Source organism: Saccoglossus kowalevskii, chromosome 5 (assembly GCF_978046115.1).
Source record: "Saccoglossus kowalevskii chromosome 5, keSacKowa6.1, whole genome shotgun sequence".
In the NCBI taxonomy this organism is placed as follows: Eukaryota; Metazoa; Hemichordata; class Enteropneusta; family Harrimaniidae; genus Saccoglossus; species Saccoglossus kowalevskii.
This window is the reverse complement of record NC_140645.1, coordinates 20,991,015-21,015,048: the sequence shown is the minus strand read 5'-3', so window position 1 is coordinate 21,015,048 and position 24,034 is coordinate 20,991,015. Positions and strand designations below refer to the sequence as shown.

Here is a 24,034-nt window from a genome sequence, read left to right as displayed (position 1 = left end):
CAAGATACATCCCTGTGGTTTGTGAGCAATTATTGTGTCTCTTAAATTAAATATAATTATGTAGCTTGCAAAGTGTGGAAAATACACGAAAGTTTGAACAGACATCGCGTTTTGCACAAATGAGTATATGTACACAGCAATTAGAATAGGTATCATTGAATGGGAAAGCTTTACATACTTTCAGTTTTTGAAATATTTAACCAAATTGACAAAATATATTGTAAAGCATCAGTATCTTTGGATAAATCGCCTCTTGTTATATGAACTTTCTTTATATTGTCCACAAGTATTTACAATTCGGAAGACTAAATTATACACGCATAAAAATGTACATTCCTTAAAAAAACCTATTTAAAACACAAATATAAAACATGTATATATATTGGTTTACTGAGCACGCTTGTTACAGAGAAGGGGGTAGATTTTATACAAGTAGTCATTCGTGAGCTACTTGGCCTCAGTTTTTGTCTAATTTGTTGTTGGTAGACTATCAGATATAAATTACACATCATCCAACTTCATGGTATGTGCGTGAATTGCACGAAAGTCAAAGACGATCAACATCAATTCCCCCCCCCCCTTCACATGCATGGGAGTTAAGCAACCAAGGAATCCACAACTCAGCTACTGACTAACAAACTTATTAAGTCTTGTGAAAATGGCCAATACAACCCACTCTTATTACAAAGCCGTACAGAGGTTTGCAGGGTCATAAATGTCTGCATGAGCATGATTTTTTTTGTTGGTTCATACACGCACACAACATGCAGAGAAGTGTTATGCAAACATGACACTAATGATATGCACCTAGTAAATTTCAATATGATAGGGATGACGGATTAATATGCACGCTACATTACTTTACATTCAACAACTAAACATACATTGCAATGTATTAGTGGAATGTTCGTTTCAACCGCCTACATTGAGCATGTAGCATAACAGTGAAAAAAGAATCTTCAAGAGGACGATGGTCGTCACGCATCACATATTCAAATGTTATGTCAACAATGTATTTTACACATGTTGTATTGGCCGCAATGTGTCGCACTGTGACCACTGCCCTTTAAAGTTTTAATTCCAATGCAATACGAAAGTACATGTTCAAATGGTTCAAAGTTACTTTAAACTGCTATTATATGGCTACGTAATGAACCTAGGACAAGGGTGATTGTAATGAACAATGAACACACCTGGCGCATAATACTGAAAGCATGTATAGCTAACAAGAAAAGCCAACGGTTTTTCTGCAATTTACAATTATAAATATCATAACACTGATTATATGCTAAATTTATTATGTTTATGTGTCGAGATTTCCTTGAAAACCCAGTCATATTTTAAGGCAGAGAAGAAAAGCCTCCTGAAAATAATAAACTCTTGTCAATCACTGTTAGGTAACAGTGATGTAAGTACTTTCTTATATAAGCAGGCTTTCATATATGATAAATGACCAGATATTATTTGGAATCAACTGTTGTATGGTTTAGTGAGCTGGCTTTAATATAAACCAACATTCTGGCAATGTTTGAAAACAAAACATTCACAGTTGTTACGACATTATACAATAACAAACACTATATACGCCAGACTCGATGTACAGCCACTTCACATAGTAGTGAGGACCATATATAATATGCCATTTCCACATAATAAATAATCACATTGTCAAAGTCATGCTAAGTCAATAATGGTGACAGATATGTAGTTTTAAAATAGTTCATTTCTTATATAAAATTGGCCACATATTATTTAAAAAGTTCAAAATATTAATGTAAATATAAAAGTGATTTTAAAAAATATTCAGTGCCTAACAAAAGACATACATGTTTTTTTGCGAGTACATGTATATGCTAATAGTACTTTCCAAACTTTGTTTGTAGAATGATAGCATTTGATTAAAGCTCATTAACAGAACTGGACTTCTTGATCTATAGCAGACCCTTGTCGATTAACAAGATACTTGGTCATGTCAACACCCAACTGTTCTAACTTGTTCAGTGTTTCAATTTGACGGGCATCATCGGCTGCTTTAATCTCTGTAGAATTGAAAAAAAAATGTTAAATTCGGCATTCCTTCCCCACTTCATTCGTAGTGTTTTGTTTAGTAAACAGGCTAATATAAAGGTTATTTATTATATTATTCTGTTGAAAAGGTGATGAATTTCATAAAATGACATCAAACTGTGATAAGTTATAATATTATTTGTATCTTTGTGGTAGTACTTTCATATGAACTATCAAGTAGTTTGAAAGACACACATGACAGTTCTCTGTGATCTGACATGATGTGATCAGAGTTCACATTCTGGCCAATGCCATCTTTTTTTTGGATCAAAATAACAATGTTTCGTTCATTGAGCCTGGGTACGAAACTGCTAATAAAAAATCACTTGTGAATCACTTGTGTTCCAGGCTCACATGTCAATAACCGTTCGGCTGATCTGTTAACTGACAACTGTTTTGAATAACTAAACAGCACCTAAAATCAATCAATGATTAATACCAATGAGGCAATGCTTAAAAATCACCAGGTTTTTATTAAAACGAATGTAAGAAAGCTCCTGGGGCCAATATATATTAATAACAGAAAATGGTAGTAGATAATCTTAATCTATGCTGATTATTCAATATTAGCACATGTTTCGATCAATTGTCCTTCTTCAGTGTTAAATCTGAATAACATGATATCTCACTTTATTCAAATATTACACTAAGTAAGGGTCAAAATGTCTGGTGAAAGTGAATAAATACCAAGGATTATAATTACCTACACAATACCATTTTCTATATACCATGTTTTTATGCAAATTGAATGATTTGTACACAGAGTAGTTCAGTGATCATATATTTGTTTTTTTATCTTGATTATGTGAACACAGTATGAAATAGAACAACATTGTCAAATTTTATGATCTGCTTCAATGGCAGCTAACAACCTGGAACACATTGTGAACCTGAATGTTAAAATGTATTTTTTTTTAAATATGGTCTTTTATTGAGTTAACATACCCTGCAGCATTTTACTCTCCATCTCATCAAGCTTTGTATTCTCGATATGTCTTTTCTCAGCAAGCTGTAGGTTGCACTCTTGTTTCATGTCTTCAAGTTTTTGTTTGTGTTCATGAATCCGGTTCTCCATCTCTTGTTCTATTTGCCAAAAAAAAAATATTTATAAAAGTCATAACTGTGAAATCCGGCAGGTAAACGTAATTTATATAAAATAATGAAAATGGTGTGCAAATCAGGCTAACCCTCGTAAGTAGCTTTGCACTGATTCCAAGATTGCCATGCTTGAATTTTCAGGAAAACAAATAACTGATGACATTATTACTGCTTGCGTTTGATTGAATTAACAGTTGAAGACAACAAATTATGTATAGTCCAGGGTTTGCGCTAGTATCTCAGCAAGACGAGTCCCACTCACATTTCAGGAAATTTGACCTGGATAACTTTATTAGAGATTGGTCCCCAGCTTGCCTGAAAAACTGGGTCACTCTTCAATAATTGGAGTCTGGGAAGCAAAATATGCATGGGGTTAACTCAATCCCTGTATAATATTATTTGTAAGAAATTTGAACAAAATTCGGTCAAGGAATGTCTGAAAAGTGATTTAAAATGTGTGACAATATTTTGAATCATATTTCAAATATTTCTAAAAGTCATAAGTGTTAAAGCATTAGTAACCCATCATATATGACGTTTATACAAAATTTGAATAAAATTAGTATATTTTTGTGAACACTTTTGTTTTTCATTGTAGAAGTGTTGTGGAATTCCAATGTAAAACATAATTTTTCCCAAGACATGTAATATCCCAAAATCTTTACACATGGCAAGAGAAATTATCACTCTAATGGCTTTTTAAGCATATGCCTTAAAAATCAAGATTTCACTGGATGTTGTCATTCAAATACTTTATACGCAATTTGACCTCTGACCCATGCAAGTATTATTGTACTAATTTTAAACCTCTTTTTAATGTCACATAACCAGTCAGTCGCAGTCGCACCATCATAGTAAAAGTTAACTTTATTTGATGCACTTTGCATATCATAGTTTAAAGGGTGAAGTTGATCATGCCGTGTCCCATAGCGACGTATACATTGTTTACATGAAACTCGAACATGCACTGTGTGATGACCACCGCCACCAGACCACCGAAAACAAGAATTAGATCTAATTATATAATTTTACACTTACGTTCTTTGCTTCTTGCTTGTTCTTTCCTTATTTTGTAATCAGCTATCTTCTGTTCACCTTCTTGGATTTCAGTGTTCAGTTTCAACTCAGTGCGACTCTTTATCGCATTGTCTTGCATCAACTATAATAGAACATTGTGCAAGGATTATACAAAAACCTACAAGCAATTAGTCAGTCTAATAGACCCTATTCCTTGATGACTGTTGGAGATCTCGCAAAGAGCCACAAGACTTGTTTTTTGTGCTAAAATATAATGTTCTGTTCTCTCCTGCCATCACATTCATTGTTCCCCTGGCCATGAAATACCTGGTGTATGCTATAGTGATTGCAATAGAGAATGGAACACTATTTGAAGGCAAAAAACATGCCTTGTGATTCTTTCGTTCTTAATGAAGGTCTCCTGCAAAATACACAATATTTTCAAAATACATTCTTTATTTACATGACATTATATGCTGCGCAATGACTGTGAACTATCCCTGGTTAAGCATAGAGCGGAAGTCAACTCATAAATGTACCCCAACCAAGCCTATTTATCTGGCCACGTTCAAGTTGTTAAGATAATAGGAGGGATCAGACATGATTCATAGGATAAGGGTATGCAAATTTCATGACATGTGATAAAATTGATTTAGTAGGCATCAATCAAATGTAGTTCTAGACAACATAGTCACAGAACACAGCTGGTGCTTGGATTGTGTAAACATGCATGAACAAGACTATCCCTGTATTCAAACACATAGAACACATGTATTACACTGCTTTGCGAATACGCAATGACACTACATATATGTAAATCGTATAAACACAAACCAGTTCATTTATTTCTAGAAATAGAGGCTTCTCTTTTGCAATTATGATCACATATATATACTGTAAAATACTTTATTTTCACTTGGAATTTATTTTTCACTATTTTCGCTGAAGGGATAATCAAGTGAAAATAAAATCAATCGAATATACATTTTTTCCTATATTTCATCAAATATCAGTGAAAATAAATTCAATGCAAAACACCTAAAAGTTTTTTAAGCAAAAATTAATTCCAGCTAAAATAAAGTATTTTACAGTAATTAATTTTTCAATGCATATCACACCTTTGCATACCCTAAAGTTGGTAACACTCAAGATCGCGGTTTATTTTGAGAGCATATAAATTCCCGACCCTGAACTGTGCATTGCATAAAGTAATATTATTGATTTCCATCAATGCAAATTAAAATAGTTATTTGTTTATATTTCAAATGATTATTTGTAAATACATTTCAATTAAATAAAAATAAAAAAAATAATTAAATCCTGGAATTGTGTATGCAAATTATATGCAAATTAATATTTAAACTTATGCAAATTAGGCCACCAACCAACCATTTTTGGTTCGAGAGAACACCGACACCTAGATAAGATTGGAGGCAAATATGAATGACGGCGACATTTAAAATGTATAATATTCCAACTGCATCAAATTCTGCTAGGCAGTAACAAAAACTAGTTCACTAACTTTATTAAGCTACCAGGGTCTGTGAATACAGCATACCTGCAAGTGTTCTCCTGCATGGTAACCTCTGTAGACAACTTTACTGATCTCATAACCAATACGTGTAGATCTCTGCATTAACTGTGGGTAAGTATTCAGTGAATTTAGCTTGCCAGCTTGTTGCTGGAATTCTTCATAACTAATAAAAACAAAAACAATTACTGTTTATCTATATTGCAAGTATTTTATACAAATGGAGTAAAGTGAAACAAAAATTTAAATATTTGTCCTAGGAAAATTTGAAAAATGATGTGGCTATATTTTTTTGTAATATTTTTTCTTATTAGGATTAATCAATAAAACAAACATAAAACATTCATTAAATAATGCTTTTAAATAAATGCATTAACGCTTTATTTGGAGCAACAAAACATTCATTGAAATAGAGCCCCCTCTATTGGCAAAATATATAAAAGTTATTATTGACCATAGAGGGCAGTGTACATTACTCAGGTTGCTGGATATGGGAAAGCTGATGCTTGGCATAACAAACGCTTACCCCAGACCATTCGTCCCGGTGTTATCGCTATCGCCACACGAGACTCCAGCTTGTCTCCTATACAATTTGACTGCGCACATCCAGAAAGTAGATGTAGCTGTGATTGGAGGAATACTAATGAGTTGAGTGTCAAACAAAGTCACGTGACACGCGCCATTTTAGTTTTGATTAGTTCATCGGATCGGAGTGTCGGTGCTCACCATCCATAAATCAAATCAAAATGATTTCTAAGGAAATTGTCGCGTCAGCAGTGGACAGTGTCTTAAAACACATCGATGGCATCAACTCTATCAAAGAAGAACAATTGTCCGCAATTGAAGCTATATGTAACAGGAAAGATACTGTCGCTTTTTTGCCGACTGGTTTCGGAAAATCGCTTATTTTCCAAATTCTTCCACTTGTCATCAAAGAACTAGGGTTAGATCCAAACCCAATAATACTGGTAATTTCACCGCTAGTTGCGCTAATTGAGGATCAGGTGAATGCGGCAACAAAACTTGGAGTTAGTTCCAGTACACTGAGAATCGCTGAGAATGCCGCCGGCACAATTTTTCACCCAACTCGCGATTCTGTTTTGCAACATTTTATCAATATTCCCTTTGACAAAATCGCCGACAAAAGCACCGCTTTGCTGATCTTTTGTTCTATAATTCTTAATGCAAACACCGACCCTAGTAGTAATTAGTAACGTCGCCTAGTACATATGAACGGTCGTCATTGCAAATCGAACATCCTTTTGAAATTTGGACGTCGGGCAGGCGATTTCAAGGCACCGCACTTAAATATTAGCAACATATTTTTCTGAGCGGTTGTTTATTCACTTTCAAACGAGACATAAATGTGACGACATAGTCGATCCCTTATCCACCGCTAAGAATGCCGCAATGTTTCGTTCGTTTTGCAACATGCCACAAATCGTCGAAAAAAACACCACTTCGACGGAAGCTTGCGTAATAAGGGGGTTAAAACAAGAAAACAAATGCCATGTTTAATACATATCGACCTGTTTTACTTGCGAAAGATAACGGAACATGAACTCGTTTCGTGCGACTTCGGAACCCGAAGGAACACACCAACAACGTTGAATTTACCCGCTATCTTCCAAATATGGTATATTAATTTATTCAGTTGTTTATTTAGAGTGACGTCCGCGGTCGAATGCGATTGGCTTTCGATGTCAGTGCAAAGGTCATATGAATATTAAAATTAAGTGGGCGGAAGGAAAATTGTATAGGAGACAAGCTGGAGTCTCGTGTGGCGATAGCGATAACACCGGGATGAATGGTCTGGGGTAAACAAACGCTATGACTAACATCAAATTATCAATTACCTCAACTTTGCAGCAAATGCAACAACATCAGCACACAGGGCACTGAAAATGAAAATAAGAAATAACATGCTGTTAATAACGTACATTGGTGGTTGTGAGAGAAGGACATACTTAAACCAATATAAAACAAAAAATACTGTTCTCGGTCTAGAAAAAAAACTTTCTGGTCAAATGTCTCCCAAAATCATTTTACATACATTTTAATTTACAGTTTTATTTTAAAGTTATACAAAATTTTAATTTGATATTTCAGGAAAATTATTTTTAGGGGCCCAAGCCTGTAGGGCGTGGCCCCTATTCTTATTGTTCGGTTTTTTCTTTCTTCTTCTTCTTCTTCTTCTTTCTTCCGTAACTTTTTTCGTCAAGCCGTTTGAGAAAACCGCTGAACGGAATAGTCTGATAATGCTCTATACTGATAGTCCCTAATGTGAACTGGTGCAACATGCTTTCAGAATTTTGATTGGCCAATTAGTTTGGCAGCCATATTGGATTGAAATAAAACCGGAAGTGGCTGTTTGACCACTTTCTGAGGGTCTAGGCGTCTAGATTTTTTTATGGTATATAGTACAACTCATGTGTAATAAATATCAGCAATAAAAACTTTAGCGGTCATGTGACTTTTCCCGCCATTTTGTTTTTCCTAAAAACGGCAAAAAACACTTTAAAATCTTCTTCTTCAGAACTGCCAAGTAAAATGTTCTCATATTCAGTACTTAGCTTCTACATATGGAGCAGATTTAGATTTGAGAAATTCATTATGATTGGTCACGTGGTTTGGCTGCCATTTTGGATTTGTTCTCAACAGGAAGTAGTTTTTTACTCATGCCACACTTGAGCGTTAATCTCAAATATTGCGTCATGGCATGTCCCTATCTAACCCTTTCAGAAACCTAAAAAAAATTTCAGATCAGTCACATGGTTTCGCCGCCATCTTGGATTTTAAACAAAATTGATCAAAAGTTTGGGCATTTGTTTCTCAGAGGTGATTCAACGAATCTACTAGATGTTTTTATATTTACCATGCCTGGCGTCAACTGCATATGAAAAAAATAATATATTTTCGATAAGTCACATGGTTTGGCCGCCATCTTGCATTTTGTGAAAATTGAAATTACATGTTTTGTATTAGTCCGATTGGAATAAAATTTTGTATGTGTATTCTACTCTTTAGATACATTCTTTCCCCTGAATGGCATATGGCTAGGTCATGTGGCTACGCGCCCATGGGGTGGGGGCCTTCTAACCTCATTAATATGCATAGCTGCTATATCTCAAGCACTGTTGCAGTTAGGAAGATGATTCCTGTGTTATCATGACAACAGTGAACAAGCAATTTCATTAAAATAACAGATTACCATATATGGTCATGTGAACTTATTAATATGCATAACTGTTATATCTCAAGCACTGTTGCAGGTAGGAAGATGATTCCTGTGTTATCATGACAACAGTGAACCTTAGATTTGATTAAAATAACATATGACCATATATGGTCATGTGAACTCATTAATATGCATAACTGTTATATCTCAAGCACTGTTGCAGGTAGGAAGATGAATCCTGTGTTATCATGACTATGTTGAACAAGAGATTTGATTAAAATAACAGATTACCATATATGGTCATGTGAACTCATTAATATGCATAACTGTTATATCTCAAGCACTGTTGCAGATAGGAAGATGAATCCTGTGTTATCATGACTATGTTGAACAAGAGATTTGATTAAAATAACAGATGACCATATATGGTCATGTGAGCTCATTAATATGCATAACTGTCATATCTCAAACACTGTTGCAGTTAGGAAGATGAATCCTGTGTTATCATGACTATGTTGAACAAGAGATTTGATTAAAATAACAGATGACCATATATTAATAACCTTTATATCTCAAATAAATATATGGAACCAACTGCATTTCGACCTCATGGTACTAATCATTCAAACTAATTGTGTATCATGTGTATCATTTGACATTATTTATGGCATGTATACTTGGGCCCCTGTGATGCTGCTTGCAGCTTTAATTTTCTTTATATTTTTTTAATTTGTCACTATTCATTATGTGTGGTGAAAATATCTGTATAAAAATCTAGTTCTGGGATTACCCTTAATGTTCCTTATGCATGACCTCTAAAAGGTCACACATCCTGGTACTTTCTGGGAGTGTTGTTGCCCTATAACGTCACTAAGTACCCCCAGAAAGTACCAGGATGTGTGACCTTTTAGAGGTCATGCATATGGTCATACTAGCAGACATCATACTACTCACTTTATGAAGTCAGCGATTGGATCATGTGTCATCTCCAACTACCAAGGTAAAAAACAAAAGATGGTTAATCAATGTGATGCATGGGGTACCATTGCATGATTCTAGACAAGTGTATGTAAACAAATATACTGTAAAATACTTTATTTTCGCTTGGAATTAATTTTCCCTGAAGGAATGATTCAGTGAAAATAAAAACCAGTAAATATACGCTTTTTCCTATATTTTACATTCAACTTGTCAAAAATCAGTGAAAATAAATTCCATACAAAAACACACAAAATGTCTTTTCATCTAAAATAAAGTATTTTACAGTAATAAAAGACTATAAAAGCTTTATAGATGTGTTCAGTAAATTAATACTGGTACACAAAAAGTTACATACTACAGCAGTCAAACTTGTGTATAGTGACCACCAAAGAGACTTCAAACCTGTCTATAGTGACCAAAGAGACTTCAAACCTGTCTATAGTGACCAAAGAGACTTCAAATCTGTGTATTACCACCATCTAAGGAACTTCAAACCTATGTATAGCAACCCCAAAGGGACTTCAAACCTGTGTATAGCAACCGCCAAAGGGACTTCAAACCTGTGTATAGCGACCAATGGACTTCAAACCTGTGTATAGCGACCAAAGGGACTTCAAACCTGTGTATAGCAACCACCAAAGGGACTTCAAACCTGTGTATAACAACCACTTAGGGAACTTCAAACCTGTGTATAGCAACCACCAAAGGGACTTCAAACCTGTGTATAGCGACCAATGGGACTTCAAACCTGTGTATAGCGACCAAAGGGACTTCAAACCTGTGTATAGCGACCAAAGGGACTTCAAACCTATGTATAGCGACCAAAGGGACTTTAAATCTGTGTATAGCAACCACCAAAGGGACTTCAAACCTGTGTATAGCAACCACCAAAGTGACTTCAAACCTGTGTATAACAACCACCAAAGGGACTTCAAACATGTGTATAGCAACCACCAAAGGGACTTCAAACCTGTGTATAGCGACCAAAGGGACTTCAAACCTGTGTATAGCGACCAAAGGGACTTCAAACCTGTGTATAGCAACCACCAAAGGGACTTCAAACCTATGTATAGCGACCAAAGGGACTTTAAATCTGTGTATAGCAACCACCAAAGGGACTTTAAACCTGTGTATAGCGACCAAAGGGACTTCAAACCTATGTATAGCGACCAAAGGGACTTTAAATCTGTGTATAGCAACCACCAAAGTGACTTCAAACCTGTGTATAGCAACCACCAAAGGGACTTTAAACCTGTGTATAGCGACCAAAGGGACTTCAAACCTATGTATAGCGACCAAAGGGACTTTAAATCTGTGTATAGCAACCACCAAAGTGACTTCAAATCTGTGTATAGCAACCACCAAAGGGACTTTAAACCTGTGTATAGCGACCAAAGGGACTTCAAACCTATGTATAGCGACCAAAGGGACTTTAAATCTGTGTATAGCAACCACCAAAGGGACTTCAAACCTGTGTATAGCAACCACCAAAGTGACTTCAAACCTGTGTATAGCAACCACCAAAGGGACTTCAAACATGTGTATAGCGACCACCAAAGGGACTTCAAACCTGTGTATAGCAACCACCAAAGGGACTTCAAACCTGTGTATAGCAACCACCAAAGGGACTTCAAACCTGTGTATAGCAACCACCAAAGGGACTTCAAACCTGTGTATAACAACCACTTAGGGGACTTCAAACCTGTGTATAACAACCACCAAAGGGACTTCAAACTTGTGTATAACAACCACTTAGGAAACTTCAAACCTGTGTATAACAACCACTTAGGGGACTTCAAACCTGTGTATAACAACCACTTAGGGAACTTCAAACCTGTGTATAACAACCACCAAAGGGACTTCAAACCTGTGTATAACAACCACTTAGGAAACTTCAAACCTGTGTATAACAACCACTTAGGGGACTTCAAACCTGTGTATAACAACCACTTAGGGAACTTCAAACCTGTGTATAACAACCACTTAGGGAACTTCAAACCTGTGTATAACAACCACCAAAGGGACTTCAAACCTGTGTATAGCGACCAAAGGGACTTCAAACCTGTGTATAGCAACCACCAAAGGGACTTCAAACCTGTGTATAGCAACCACCAAAGGGACTTCAAACCTGTGTATAACAACCACCAAAGGGACTTCAAACCTGTGTATAACAACCACTTAGGGAACTTCAAACCTGTGTATAACAACCACCAAAGGGACTTCAAACCTGTGTATAACAACCACTTAGGGAACTTCAAACCTGTGTATAACAACCACTTAGGGGACTTCAAACCTGTGTATAACAACCACTTAGGGAACTTCAAACCTGTGTATAGCAACCACTTAGGGGACTTCAAACCTGTGTATAGCAACCACTTAGGGGACTTCAAACCTGTGTATAACAACCACTTAGGGAACTTCAAACCTGTGTATAACAACCACTTAGGGAACTTCAAAGCTGTGTATAACAACCACTTAGGGGACTTCAAACCTGTGTATAACAACCACTTAGGGGACTTCAAAGCTGTGTATAACAACCACTTAGGGGACTTCAAAGCTGTGTATAACAACCACTTAGGGGACTTCAAACCTGTGTATAGCAAACACTTAGGGGAACTTCAAACCTGTGTATAACAACCACTTAGGGGACTTCAAACCTGTGTATAACAACCACTTAGGGGACTTCAAACCTGTGTATAACAACCACTTAGGGGACTTCAAACCTGTGTATAGCAAACACTTAGGGGACTTCAAACCTGTGTATAAAAACCACTTAGGGAACTTCACACCTGTGTATAGCAAACACTTAAGGGACTTCAAACCTGTGTATAGAGATCAAAGGGACTTCAAACCTGTGTATAGCAACCACCAAAGGAACTTCAAATCTGTGTATAACAACCACTTAGGGAACTTCAAACCTGTGTATAGCGAACAAAGGAACTTCAAACCTGTGTATAGTGACCACCACAGGGAACTTTATTAAAACATTTGTCATTCTTAAATGGAGGATGGAATATAGATTTCCAACACATACATTGACATAAAAATTGTCCACAAAATAATCAGATTGTAATGTTGCAACAAAAACAAACTGGAAAATATGAAATTCTACAATATATACTTACCATCTTTTCAATATTTTTGAGTTCATAAAACAACATTAACTTGACAACGATCTGTGTATCGTCATATGTACGCACTTCCCGTACCTGGTATAAAAGTAAGAAAACCAATTGGCACAAATAATAACACACAACATAATAGTTCTTAACTCCTCAGTTGCCATGACTAATGTCTATCAAAGCATTTGCATAGATCGTGAAACACAACAATCCTCCTGAACAATCAATCAGATCTTAAGAGGAAGGTGACATGTTTCATTAACACAGACAGCTTTTCATTCATCAGGGAATTCTGGTGAAGTTCATTTTCATAATAGCGAGACAGAATTATAAGGTAGTTGAATAAAGCTGCAATAGTTATCAATCTCACAGCAATGTTCATTGAATTATTATGTATAATTATGAAACTATAATACAATGGCAACAAGATATAGCATTTTCTTACGTGTTACAGTATTTTATTTTGTGAAAATTATTCCTAAAAGTATGTATTCCTAAAAAATGTCTGTTTTTAGAACAGTTCTATATAACTAACAATATGATTCTAATGTTAAAGCAGAATAGTACATGTATATTTATTATCACTGTGTGAAATTTTTTTTGGAATATTTCAGGACAAAAAAAATGTAACTGATCAGTCACAACATAAATTGCTTGTACTCTTTGCCACTAGGCAAAATTTTGAGATGTGGTCTAATGTCTCCACTATTAGAACCAATGGTAAAAGGCTACTAATACTGACAAAATGGCTGCCAATCACTGAAAGAAAACCATCTTTTTCTCCAATAACAGGCTGGTGAGGCCAAACATATTTTTGAGCAATATTAGATATTTATATTCTGTATTTCTTTTATTTATGAGAATAGGGTTATACCTTAATTTACCTTAATGTGTAATTAGAGTTATAAATTAATTAATACTCACGTTGTAATAAAAATGACCCGGTATGATGGTGAGTTTAGTAAATCTATTATAGCCTGCTATCATCACAGTTTTGTTGACTTTCTCATTTGCCCCATGCCAGATAAACTCGTGTAACCTGCAGAGTCAAAAATGAATATTCATAACCAGACATTTCACCAATGAGAAAAAAGTTCTTTTAGTTACAGGTGCCTGATTGGTGGGTACTAGACCTACTAGGCTAATTATCTTGGTGGTTTTTTCACCATCAATAAGTATATCTGAAATCACATCAACACTGTTGCTCACAATATTTAAAAATAAGGCTTACAAAATGTAAGGCAAAATAAACCTTTAATCAATATTGTTATCTACGTGTAGACCTTCAAGCCTATGAAAAATTATATCTATTCTGTCTAAAATTATAAAAAGATCAAAGAAAGCTTAAAAAGAAATCCTTTGTGCTGAGATTATTGAAGACACATTAAAAATTAATTCAAAATTACTTGTACTTGGGATATTGATGAATAGCTGAGAACTAATTATGTAAATCAGGTAACTGATATGAACAGATTTGAGTGTAAAACTAATAAGGCCTGCGTAATGTAATATCTATGTACCAAGTTTCATTGAAATGTGATTAGAACAAAAAAACTATGAATTATTATTAGAGAATTAATATGAACAAATTTCAACCCAAAATTAATCAGGCCTGTCTATTGTTCTAGAGCATTTATGTACCAAATTTTATTCAAATGTGATGATCAGTAATTGAGATATCAGTGTTAATTGATTATTTTAATTAGGTGATTAATAAGCATAAATATTTACCAAAAACTAATTGGGTCTCTGCATAGTCCTAGGTTCATTGAAATGTGATGATGAATACTCTATAAAAGTTTCAATAAAATCCAATTAGTGGTTCTTTATATATCAGTGGAACATTCATGGAAAAAAATAACTAATTATGCAAATTAAGCAATTAATATGCACAATTATTGACCCTAAAACTAATCAGGTCTTTGCATAGTCCTAGAAGATCTATGTAGCAAGTCTCATTGAAATATGATGATCAGTACTTGAGTTATCAATGAAAAGCTGAAAATTAACTAATTATGCTAATAAGGTGATTAATATGCACAAATATTTACCCCAAAACTAATTAGGTCTCTGCACAGTCTTTAAGTAACTATGTACCAAGTTTCATTGAAATGTGATGATGACTACTTAAAATATCAAAAGCTGAAAATTAATTAATTATGCAAATTAGGTTATTAATATGTACTGATATTATCCTAAAAACTATCAGGTCTGTGCAGTGTCCTATGATATATATGTACCAAGTTTTATTGAAATATGATGATTAGTACTTGAGATATCAGTGGAAAAGCCAAAAATTGATTAATCATTATGCAAATTAGGTAATTACTATTGCACAGATTTTTACCCAAAACTAATCAAATCTGCGCATTAGTTCAGAGCATCTATGTGCCAAGTTTCATCAAAATCCAATGAGTGGTTCTTCAGATATCAGTGAAACAATCATGGAATAGCTAAAAATCAGCTAATTAGCATGCAAATTAGGTAATTAATATGCATGGTTTTTACTAAAATCTAATAAAATCTGTGCATTGGCACAGAGCATCTATGCACCAAGTTTCATCAAAAATCAATGCTTGGTTCTTGAGATATCAGTGGAACACACACACACACACACACACTAACTGCAAAAGGATTTTTTCCTATATTTTACATTCAACTCATCAAAAATCTGTGAAAATAAATTTCACACAAAACACCCAAAAAGTCGTTTCAGTGAAAATTACTAGTAATTCCAGCTAAAATAAAGTATTCTACAGTAAGTAATTTAGTAATACTACGTCCATGAGAATATTTTAAAATTGCAACAGTGGTAAAGTTTATCTGTGATTCAAATATGCTACTACCTAATTTTCTATATCTTAAGATTTTTGGATTGTTATCTCATTACATTATTACTAAAAGCAGAAAACAATGATAAGGTTGAAATAAGGTTGTCATAACAATAAGTATTCAGGCGGGACAGGATATCATCAACCCCTGCTATGAGTTGATCCATATGATCCCTGTAATGCCTTCGTGTATTTACTATATTCTTCTAATACCCTCAAATTATGCAAACTATATACTCTAGGTTACATAGCTTCTCACCATTATTATTTAGGGACGATGTCAAAATATCGATGTCGGATAAAAAACTTATTTGCTTTAGTTTGGGGGTGGGGGGTTTTAACCTCAAAAAGTTTCCATCCTACAAAAACGATTTTATTTTTAATGACGTCAAAAAAATCTTGGAGTATTTGTAGTTCGTTTTTTTCTATCCTGCCATGGACAAAAATAACAGAAAATGAAAAAAAAAACATCCAAGACGAGAATCAGAGAAAATGGTTTGGTCCGAGTGTAAACAAATATGTACGTCAAATGAGGCCAATTTCAGGACAGGACCTATAACCAACTGCCACTGTGTGAAACCAGCTATAATACTACATTTATCAGCCTGTATTTTTGCACGTATTTGCATTAAACTCAGGGATATACATACAAATACAGCTGTGTATTCATAACAATTACAAAGAAATACATCATGTATTCACATGTATATGCTATACTACTGTCCAATTATTAATTTGTATTTAATGGTGAATGTAGTCTGACGCCATGATCAATATTTATCGATTAAGTTTAAGTGAGGGGGGGGGGGGGGGGCTAAAGGAATTAAGTTTTTTATCCTACATTGAACTTTTGATGTTGTCCCTTACCATTCATCCGCGGCAGGTACAAACACAGTTGGTCCCCAAACGATCCTTCTTTCAACCATAGTCTCCCCCTTACTGGCTTTGGTCTTGTATACTACTAACACTTGGTTTGCGTTCAATTTAGTTGCATCCTTAACTCGGATGATTTCCTGTTCTAATGGGTTATGAAAGATTTCACATGGCCCTGGTTTGTTTTCTAAACTTCCGTCTTTCCATTTTATGTACAAGTACTCGTAGTGTGTAGCTTTGAAGTGATGTAGTAACTGTACTCTTTCACGAAATAGGTAGACCTGTGAAGTAGAAATTAAATATATTATATTACATCTGCCACTGTATTGCCATAAGTTACAGTTTCCGGAATCATGCACAGGGAATCTACATCCTCCCATATTAGGAAACGACCTATCCAAATATGGAATTGAAGATGGCAAACACCTTTGAAAACAAACTTCATAGTAAGAACATTCTTATAGCTTTCATCTTTTTGTTTTAGTTCTGGACTTCCTAGATCAAGCAGATGGTTCATGGAGATGTATCATAATAAGGTTATTCAGAGGATACCACAAAGTAGGTACTCAGACAGTACGCGATCACATAAACCACCTTTACACATTAGTCGATACTCCCACTGTATTGTCTTCATGCAAACGTATCCTCGCAATAACCTTACACTACTGTAAACGCATCATCGTGCTGTCATCAGATCGAGCATACTATAATTTTACATTAATGGGTGAATTCAAAATATGGAATGATTACACAATAATTCCAATATGGCGAACATTTTTGAAAACCCAGGTCTAATAATTGTCACCATTTTGCTCAGTACGGGTCATTACTTTACAGGGTATTTTCATCCTACCATATTAGGAAATGCGAATTCCTAACGAATGATAACGCAAGTAAGCGACCTCTAATAATAAAAACAACCATGGCTGCCACAGGACTTCATACATGCCTGGTAGTCCACATTGAAACTATGAAGTAATCAATCAAGTTTTGATTATGCATTTGCTAGTAAGGTATACCCAATGCCATGTATATGGCATACAATGAAATTCTCATTCATGCTGATTTATTACTGTCTCTAATAATGTATAAATAAAGGAAACAATGAAATGTCACTAAACGTGACTTAATTTTCTTAATAAGGAAGGCTTTCGAACACGTCTATATGGCGTTTTACGAAGAGATAAATTCCATTGTTTTTGGTAACGTGAATAATAATATGAGGTTATTACGAGGATACTGCAAAGTATGCATGAGGACACTATAGAGGGAGTATCGACCGACGTGTAGTGGAGGTCGATGTAATCGTGTACTGTCTTAGTGCATATTTTGCATTATCCTCATAATAACCTTATTATTATACATCTTTTCTTCCCAGGAATACATCATGGGAATGCCGAAATCCAAAACATTCAGAACAGATTCAGCGAACTTCTTTGAGTGGGGTTCAGCCAAATCCTGGGGGCAGCAATGTTTGGTTTTAATTATTAGAGGATGCTTACATGCGTAATCGTTCCATATTTGGAATTCGCAGTTCCTAATATGGAAGGATGAAATACCCAGTGCAATACCGTAAAATTACAGTACGCTGTAACTTATGGCGTTACAGTAACAGATGTATAATAATAGAAAGTAACATGAATCACAAATATTAAAAAAAATATTAAAAATAATATTATTTACATTTTCTCAATTATATTTTTTTTATTTTTATTTTAAATGTTAACAATAAACTTACTCTTTTTGGACCAACAACAACACGTCCTTCACCAAGATGATTAAGTATAAGTGCCTGCTGCCCCTCTAATATTGTTTGAAACTTCATAGTTACAGGCATTGGTTCTTGTTGAAAAAAATGAATATACTCAAAGGAATCCGAGTTTCTCATGGACATAAGGAGTTCTTCTCTATACAATGCAAGACATCAAAGCAACACAATTTTAAAATCTATGAAATATAAAAAATCAAAGAAAGCTTAGAAAGAACTCCCATGTGCTGAGAGTATTGGAGACACATTAAATATAATTCGAAATTACTTAGCTGAAAACTAATTATGCAAATCAGAAAATTAATATGACCAGATTTGAGTGTAAAACTAATGAGGTCTGCGCAATGTAACAGAAAATCTATGTCTCCAAGTTTAATTGAAATGTGATTAGAACCAAAAAATTATGAATTATTATGCTTATTAGGGAATTAATATGAACAGATTTTTACCCCAAACTAATTAGGTTTGTACATTGTCCTAGAGCATCTTTGTACTAAGTTTCATTGAAATGGAATAATTAGCACCGTGAAAACTCCAAAATTTCGACCCCTCTAAAAATTTGACCGCCTATTTATTTGCCGGGTTTCGGTGTTTTATTTACCTCCAAATTTTCGACTCCACTAAAAATTGCCGACTCATTCTTATTCGAAAATTGCGACCAGTTTTAGTTTTCCCCCAAACGAAAAAAAAACCGATGTGAGCGTTCAAACGGGACCTTCCTCAAAGGCATGAATCCGGGTTTCTGATTGACTGAGAGATTTTTATTTTATTGGTAACGAAAATATATTCTAAATAAACGAAGTTTCAAATAAAAACGAACACAAAAATCTCGGCATGCTGCGTTTCTGAATTGTTGATTATTACTGTACTCAGTAGTGATTATAATAATGTACACAAAATAAATTTGTTGAATGGTTATGAAATACAAATAAAAGTCAACTTAGTTTCATCGTAAGTGAATGATTCCGGTCTCGTATAAACGTTTGATGCTGTAGGATATCCGCCATGTTCTCTTAGGTCAAATAGGTCAAATCGCTAATTAACCAATCAAAAAGCTGGATGATGCGAAAACGGCATGATTTTTTTTAAATAAAAAAATTAGTTGTTTTTAAAAAATAAACTGGTCATCTGAAGAATAATTTAACATTGTTCACAGTGATAACAGCTCATTCTCGAAAGGAAGCTTACCCGCTCACGCTAGTCACGATAAAAATCATACACGTGTTCTCTTGAATAGACAGACGTCAATGACTACGGTAAAACTTAGACTCTATTTTAGCCGGCAGGATTGATTGAAATGTCCGAAAAATGACGCCAAAATACACCTTAAAAGTCCCATTTTATTTTCTTAAATCCCATTATATTTTTTAATCCAAGGGCGAATTTACGGCAGAATTTGGTCCCTCAAATCACCGGTACGGTGCTCAAATAAGGGACACGTGAGCTTTGATTCTAACCGGATACATTGCACTGGGTCGGGGAGATCGTTTGCTAAACTTCCATGTATCTTTTGTCCAATGGGTACCTGTACTTCGAACATTCGCAAGTTTTCCTAGGTAGTGCGAGACAGCTTTGTCTTTTGACCTATTAGTTTTGTGCTGACCTCTTCTCCGCGTCTTGATGTTTTGTTTTGCTTGTCATAATACTCACTGATTGATGACTTTGTTTAGATTTTGAGTTACAACTCGGCCACGACCTTTGCTTTTACCGTGAAACATGAGGAAGTTTACGTCAATTGACGGACATTGCATTTTTTAAAAACTAATGAAGCACACTGTCTATCATCCCCATTTTTTTTTGCTGATTTCTATTCTGAAAAATTCGACTGTCCGAAAATGCACCTTAATTTTGACTCTAAAAACACGTCACATTTCTAACACAAATTATTTAAAACCAGTCGAAATTTTGGAGTTTTTACGGTACTTTAGATATCAGTGTGAAAGATTAAAATTGGTTAATTATGCAAATTAGGTAATTAATATGTACAGATTTTAATCCACAATTATTCAGGTCTGTCTATTGTCCTACAGCATCCATGTACATTCATTGATATGTGATGTATAGTACCTGAGATATCAGTGTGAAAGTTGGTTAATTATGCAAATTAGGTGATTAATATGCACAAATATTTACCGGAAACTAATTGGGTCTGCATAATTCTAGATTCATTGAAATATGATGATTAGTACTTTAGATATCAGTAGAAAAGCTGAAAATTAATTATGCAAATTAGGTAATTAATATGCACAATTATTTACCCTAAAACTAATCAGGTCTCTGCATAGTCCTAAAGGATCTATGTACCAAGTTTCATTGAAATGCGATGATTAGTACTTGAGATACCCGTGGAAAAGCTGAAAATTAACTAATTATGCAAATTAGGTGATTAATATGCACAAATATTTATCGAAAACAATCAATCTCTGCATAGTCCTTGAGTATGTAAGTACCAAGTTTCATTGAAATGTAATGCTAACTACTTATATCAAATGCTGAAAATTAATTAATTATGCAAATTAGGTAATTAATATGTACTGATATTACCATAAAAACTATCAGGTCTGTGCAGTGTCGTATGACATCTATGTACCAAGTTTCATTGAAATGTGATGATTAGTACTTGAGATATCAGTGGAAAAACCGAAAATTGACTAATCATTATGCAAATTAGGTAATTAGTATCCACGGATTATTACCAAAAACTAATCAAAACCTAGCATTAGTTCAGAGCATCTATGTACCAAGTTTCATCAAAATCCAATGAGTGGTTGTTTAGATATCAGTGGAACAGTCATGGAACCACTAAAAAATAGCTAATTATCATGCAAATTAGGTAATTAATATGCACGGATTTTTACCAAAAAATAATCAAATCTGCGCATATGTTCAGAGCATCTATGTACCAAGTTTCATCAAAATCCAATGAGTGGTTCTTTAGATATCAGTGGAACAGTCATAGAACAGCTAAAAATTAGCTAATTATCATGCAAATTAGGTAATTAACGAGCATGGATTTTTACCAAAATCTAATCAAATCTGCGCATTGGCCCAGAGCATCTATGCACCAAGTTTCATCAAAAACCGATGTATGGTTCTTGAGATAGCAGTGGAACAGTCGGACACACATACACACATACACACACACATACACACATACACACACACACACACACACATACACACATACACACATACACACATACACACATACAGACACACTAACTGCAAAGACTCCCATTTTGTGCTTCGCACATGGGAGTCAATAAAGAAAAAATTAGTTATGAAGAAGTTTATCAGATTTTTTTTTCTTGCCCAAGGCTTGGTTAAAATCCTGGATTAACACCCATCTTCCTATTTAAATGACTGGGAGATGACAAGCTTTTGCGATGTAGCCACAGTCTTGAATAATTGGTGTCAGGATGATAAATCTTGGACTTTGTCTGTCAGTATAATTAGACTGTTGCATTAAGCACTTTGATTGTTATCATTCAATATATTTATTATCGCCTTATATTAGTTTTCTTAAATTGTGTGTTTAAATGTTTGATCTAATATACGCTTACGCAATATATGATCTCCCCCCCCCCCCCATTTTCATAGTCGAGCCGATCGTTTTTGCCTCAAATTTCAAGATTTGTTTAGGCGAAAAATGACAATTTTGTAGTCGAAAAGCGCTTCAAGCGTCGATCGTTTTGGACCAGTTTTCAAATGGTAGTGGGCACTCCCACCAGAAATCCAGGCGAGTACCGACCTCCACCCAGGACACTAACAGACGAAGTCCAAAACATATTCGGGTCCAAAATAACTCGTATCCGTCGCTGTGTCGTCAATAGGGGTTTACATTCAGAGCCACACAGTGGGAACGACGCTGTTAACACTGCATCACTACGTGGCACAGAGACGACCAAGGCAATATCATCCTACCTCGAGCGGAAAGTGGATCTGAAACAATCTACAAATCATTTAACGATTGACTTGAATGCAAATTAAACGAGTCTATATCTTTCGCGATTTACAAGCTCCCTGCCCTCGCTGATCGAATCGATCAGTGATCATCTTACTGTACCTTGCATCACTAAAGTATCAGAAACAATACTTGCCTGACGTACTTGGAACGTCCAAATATTACACTGGCCGCGTGGATGAACACACACAAACAGCAGATGTTGACTACGTCATCTCTCTAAACGTCGAGTGACTCAACTTGCAAACCTTTTGATCGCCCAAGATGGCTGATAATTAACATAATTTATGCAGATGTCAGCAAACGTTCACTTTCGTTTTGTAAACCCGGTTTGTAAGTAAGAGCACCCGAACATGTGGAAACATATTCTCAAGATTTTTCAAAACTCTAACATTCGCGGACTATGCTATATAATTCAATGTGCACGCAACTCAGAGCAGCTACACTGTGAGCAAGCAAGTTTCACAAACGCTTGAATACGCTGACTTATTGGACGGGCACCCTCAACGGTCAGTTATTCATATAATGTTGTTTTTATTTGAACTTCACTGATTCTAATTCTAAACCCGTGTTCACGAAAGCTATTACCATTAATAAACTAATTTGTTTTATTATTTGGAATCTACACTTGTACTATGTGCGCTGATATTCTGCCCCTAATGTATATACTATGTGTCGGACGTACGTTCATGTTGAACATCATCAATCTATACCCAACAACTGAATTATTGAAGAAAAAAAAAAACTTAAGTTCAATACAAAATAATCTTCGACCGTTACAATGACTATATAGTTCATGCACGGAGGTTTCATTTGAACAAATATAGGTAGTGGTGGGGGAGGGGTACACATTGTATTACATTACAACATTACTGTGTAATCTTTTTCGTTGGATATGCATAACACAAATCATGACAAATATGGCATGTCCTATGTGATGGCTGAACTGACAATTCATCGCATTCTCTTATTCTGCGCAAAATATGTTGTACTGTGTGTGTTTTGTACTATGTAACGTAAAACGTGTCTGAAATCCAAATCTAATCTGTTTGACGCAGTTGAAGCATCCATTGGAAAGCTGTGCAAATATATCCCGCAAACGCTGTTCTCTTAATTTCTTTAGAGCCGGCTGAATGCGCAAAAAGGTTATTCATACGTGGTTATTTTACAAGTTAGCAGTATGGCGCCCTCTATTTAAGCTATTGAGTGGCTCTTGTTTTCCTGTCCATGTTCATGGTGTGCAACTTGTGATTAAAAGCATTTTAAAGGCCTGATTCCGTTTGGACCTCATTGTCTTTGTCCAAGTTACTTCTCTTATATTATCTGTCGATTTTACAAATAAAAACGTTAACGGTCACGTTACTTTTTCCGCCAGGTTTTTTTTTCTCGAAAAATGCCAAGAATCACTTAAAAATCAGAACCACCGAAAACATTGAGACTGATATTTGTTTTTTGTATATTTGTGATAGATTTCATGGTTTGTTTGCCATTTTTGATTTTTTCCAAACAGCAAAAGATGTCACATTTATTTGATTATTTTGAAATTTGCCATGTAGCAATCAATTCGGACCCAAAATGGCAAAATATAGGGCATTAGTTTCTCA

General features: G+C 35.0%; 1 protein-coding gene across 1 annotated transcript; it reads right to left on the bottom strand.

Annotated features, from left to right (window-relative positions):
* Positions 1-1,592: 1,592 nt before the first annotated feature.
* Positions 1,593-22,689, bottom strand: LOC102804353 (uncharacterized). The gene is made up of 11 exons (XM_085499217.1): positions 22,567-22,689; positions 18,437-18,645; positions 16,693-16,979; positions 13,919-14,033; positions 12,998-13,081; positions 9,846-9,883; positions 7,570-7,611; positions 5,741-5,879; positions 4,204-4,324; positions 3,013-3,150; positions 1,593-2,039 (listed from the first exon to the last, which is right to left on the bottom strand). The coding sequence occupies exons 2-11, from the start codon at positions 18,590-18,592 to the stop codon at positions 1,909-1,911; spliced, it is 1,251 nt and encodes a 416-aa protein (XP_085355343.1). The 5' UTR covers positions 18,593-18,645; positions 22,567-22,689; the 3' UTR covers positions 1,593-1,908.
* Between the last annotated feature and the right edge of the window lie 1,345 nt (positions 22,690-24,034).

What these genes read in the sequence shown, in the direction of transcription:
- LOC102804353 (XM_085499217.1), bottom strand. Translation starts at nt 18,592, where the DNA reads ATGTCCATGAGAAACTCGGATTCCTTTGAGTATATTCATTTTTTTCAA. An exon ending in TTGTTGTTGGTCCAAAAAGA is followed by an intron (nt 16,980 to 18,436) that starts GTAAGTTTATTG and finishes TCTACTTCACAG; the next exon opens with GTCTACCTATTTCGTGAAAG. An exon ending in CGGGTCATTTTTATTACAAC is followed by an intron (nt 13,082 to 13,918) that starts GTGAGTATTAAT and finishes CTTTTATACCAG; the next exon opens with GTACGGGAAGTGCGTACATA.